The sequence below is a fragment of the Epinephelus moara genome, chromosome 1 (assembly GCF_006386435.1).
Source record: "Epinephelus moara isolate mb chromosome 1, YSFRI_EMoa_1.0, whole genome shotgun sequence".
Classification (NCBI taxonomy): domain Eukaryota; kingdom Metazoa; phylum Chordata; class Actinopteri; order Perciformes; family Serranidae; genus Epinephelus; species Epinephelus moara.
Genome location: NC_065506.1, coordinates 41,013,912 through 41,017,077, shown reverse-complemented (window position 1 = coordinate 41,017,077; position 3,166 = coordinate 41,013,912). Strand labels below are relative to the sequence as shown.

The 3,166-nt window shown below is 40.0% G+C and overlaps 1 protein-coding gene across 1 annotated transcript in view; it reads left to right on the top strand.

The window, feature by feature from the left end:
- The first annotated feature begins 1,396 nt into the window (after positions 1-1,396).
- LOC126389756 (hatching enzyme 1.2-like) overlaps positions 1,397-3,166 on the top strand; it is a 10,916-nt gene continuing 9,146 nt past the window's right edge. The window contains exons 1-4 of the mRNA XM_050043617.1: positions 1,397-1,552; positions 1,697-1,727; positions 1,823-1,888; positions 2,153-2,305. Coding sequence (XP_049899574.1) covers positions 1,490-1,552; positions 1,697-1,727; positions 1,823-1,888; positions 2,153-2,305 — 313 coding nt within the window. The 5' untranslated portion in view covers positions 1,397-1,489. The remainder of the gene's footprint in view (positions 1,553-1,696; positions 1,728-1,822; positions 1,889-2,152; positions 2,306-3,166) is intronic.

Below are 3,166 nucleotides of genomic sequence, written 5' to 3'. Positions count from 1 at the left end.
GTTGCAGCAACACAAATCTCCTTTTTTCTTTTTTACAAAGCTTTCACTTACTTTAATTTCACAAATAAGAAACAATAAATTGTGAAGACAATAAAGCCTCCACAAAAATAACACTTTAAGTCTTGTGTGTGATTTATACTGACTTCATCTGAGTAGAGTAAATCTCTGCTAGTTGCTAGGCTAGTTTATACAGTGTAAAAATGCCATAGGTTTGTGCTAATAACGTTAGCATGTTATATTTGTTTGGAAAACGTGTTTAGTATAAGACACTTGTTTTGTCAGTGAACCTCATGAGTTGTAATGGAGCTGAATTTTGTAACCTTACCTTTGTTAAATGTTGTCCCTGGTTTTATATGAGTAGAGGAATAGTCAGCTAGCAGCTAGGCTAATTTATACTTGTGCTAAAAGCATAAGCATGTTGTATTTGTGGAGAAAATGTGTCCAGCAACAGACAAACACTTTGTCTGTGAATGCTGCGAGTTATAGTGAAGCTGATTTGTGTACTTGTGTTTGAAACTGTCTCTATTAAGCCATGTTTAGTGTGTGTTTTGAATCAACTAAACTTAACAGCACTTAACAGCCACCAACTAGGGTTTTGGAGGTCTAACTGCAGAATGACACAGACACACCAGCGCACAAGTATAAATGCTCACAACGGCGTAGGCTCTCCATAGAGCTGACGCACAAGTATAATCCTGCTAAAAGAAAGAACAGTTAATGTTACTAATTATCTGATGTGCATAGACTAATACTGGTACAGTTAACATTTTGAGTTCCACGACAATCCTTTTCTAATGTGTATCTGTATATGCAGGTGTTAGATGATTAATTGTTCTTCAGATAGGCTGATTGTCCTTAAATAGACAAATATACTGCTTTAATTTGAGTACATTGATTTTAAGGAACAAAACATTTAAAGGGAACAAGCCTACTCAAGTTTAGCGGAGATTTGTGGGTAACCACAGAACCCATTTTCATTGAGATATCTTGAGGTGAGAGTTCAAGGGACTCTATTGAAAATGGCTACGCCAGTTGTTCCCTTGCAACTTTGGAGTGTTATTTAGCCCCCTTCATGACAAGCTATGCTGACATGGTTGGTACCAATACGTGCCTCAGATTGTTTCCTTTCCTAAAATATCACTGCCTTTGCACTAGCTTTAAAAGGTGCAGCCTCCTAAAGACAGTAGTATCACCTTGAGAGTAATAAACTAAGATGTGTTTTACATGTTTGAGCCCCAAAGCAGATAAGTGTGTGAGCTGCTCCTGTCCAGGGGCAAACAGGAAAGAAAAGAACAAAACAAAGCCCACATCTTACACAATCCGCTTTAAGCAATAACTGCCAGTTCCAGTTGAGCTGAATTTGTCAACGTTTAGTGACCAGCATGCTTTATAGGATGACAGTGACTTGGGACTGCCACCTATATAAGTTGTAACACATCTGTTTCCCCAGGCTTTGTCTCAGTCTGCTGCTGCCGCCTGATAACCAGCCATGATCCTCCAGGCTGCTGTGCTCGGTGTCTTCCTCTGCTCCGTGCACAGTTTTACCATACAGGTAAGCATCAGCACACACTTTACATTAGCTGACACTAATTGGATGAATACATGCATTTTTCAATGCCACAATTTGTAATGAAATGTGATACAATCTGAAATTTTACAGCCTCAAATTTAATTTTTACTCTGTGTCGTATTACAGGACTCTTCTGAAAAGGGTGACGAGTCGTCTGGTGAGACATGGCTGCTTTTCAGACTGTAAAATCCTGTAAATATATAGTCGTACATCATGTAACTGACACGTGAACAAATTGTTTCTGTTCCAAAGGCAACAACAACGAGGATGAGGATCTCGGTATCTCCACGCTGTTAGAGAAGGCCAATGTTAATGTTGGTATGTTCATCTCCATGGCAACTTATCATTCAGCAGCAAATGTACAGTTATGATAATATAAACTTAAATGTAGGACAAAAATACAAAGCTGGTGTTACACTTCATACCTGGAAGTATACAGCAGATGCTAACAGAACCATCAGTGAGGAAGGAGAGGTTGTATCAGACCCAGATTTGACCTGCCTGTAACACAGCAAGATCAAGAATATGAAATGCAGTGCCAGGAAAAAAAGAAAACTTGAGTATCTTCGTGTCATTTTGCAGGAAAGAACTTTGACGATCCTCTGGTGATGTATGGAGACATAGCAGTGCCAGACGGTTTCCAGAACGCCGATCCCTGCACAGCACGAGGCTGCCTGTGGCCTAAAGCCACCGATGGCAACGTCTACGTACCCTACCGCATCTCCAACCAGTACTGTAAGTACTGAAGGCTGAGCTTTCATTTGGTTCTTTAAACTGTTAGTGTTCATAATTCACCAACATAACATGCACACTTTGTATGTATTTTAGCAGCAATACTCAAAGGCTAGTAGTAGGAGTAAATAGTAGCCTGGTTGTAGAGTAATTGTGTGGTAGCAGTACGCTATAGTAGAAGCACTATTACTGTTCTATACTAAATAGGCAGCAGTAGCTGTAATAAAGGCAATTGTGGATTTAGTGGTAGTGGTATAGCAGCAGCATAGTAGTAGCAGTAGTAGTATGTAGTAATATTAGAAGCAATGGCAGTAGTACTAGAAATATTAGGACTTGTAACAATATAGTATTAGTAGTGGTAGCAGCAGTAAGAGCAGTGGAAGTCGTCAAAGTAGGATAGTAGTCTCAGCAATAACAGGAGATGCTTAGCACTAACAGCATTAGTAGTGATAGCTTTAGTGCAGTGGCCCCAGCTACCCTGATTGGCTGTATATTTGTCATTAAAGGAAGAGGACGACTAACCTATTTGAAGAACAATAGCAGTACCAGTAATAGTGGCACTAGTAGAATAATCTTACTATATAATGATGAAAACTCCGTCTGTGGGTGTGTGTGTGTGTCTGTTCCACGTTTTTCTCCTCACTGACTTGGTCAATCCATGTGAAATTTGGCACAGCAGTAGAGGGTCATGGGAGGATGTGAATGAAGCAATATTACATCAATTGGCCAAAGGGGGGCGCTATAGCAACCGATTGAAATGTCAAATTTTGAATGGGCATATCTCATGCCCCGTATGTCGTAGAGACATGAAACTTTGCACAGAGATGCCTCTCCTCATGAGGAACACATTTGCCTCAAGAACCC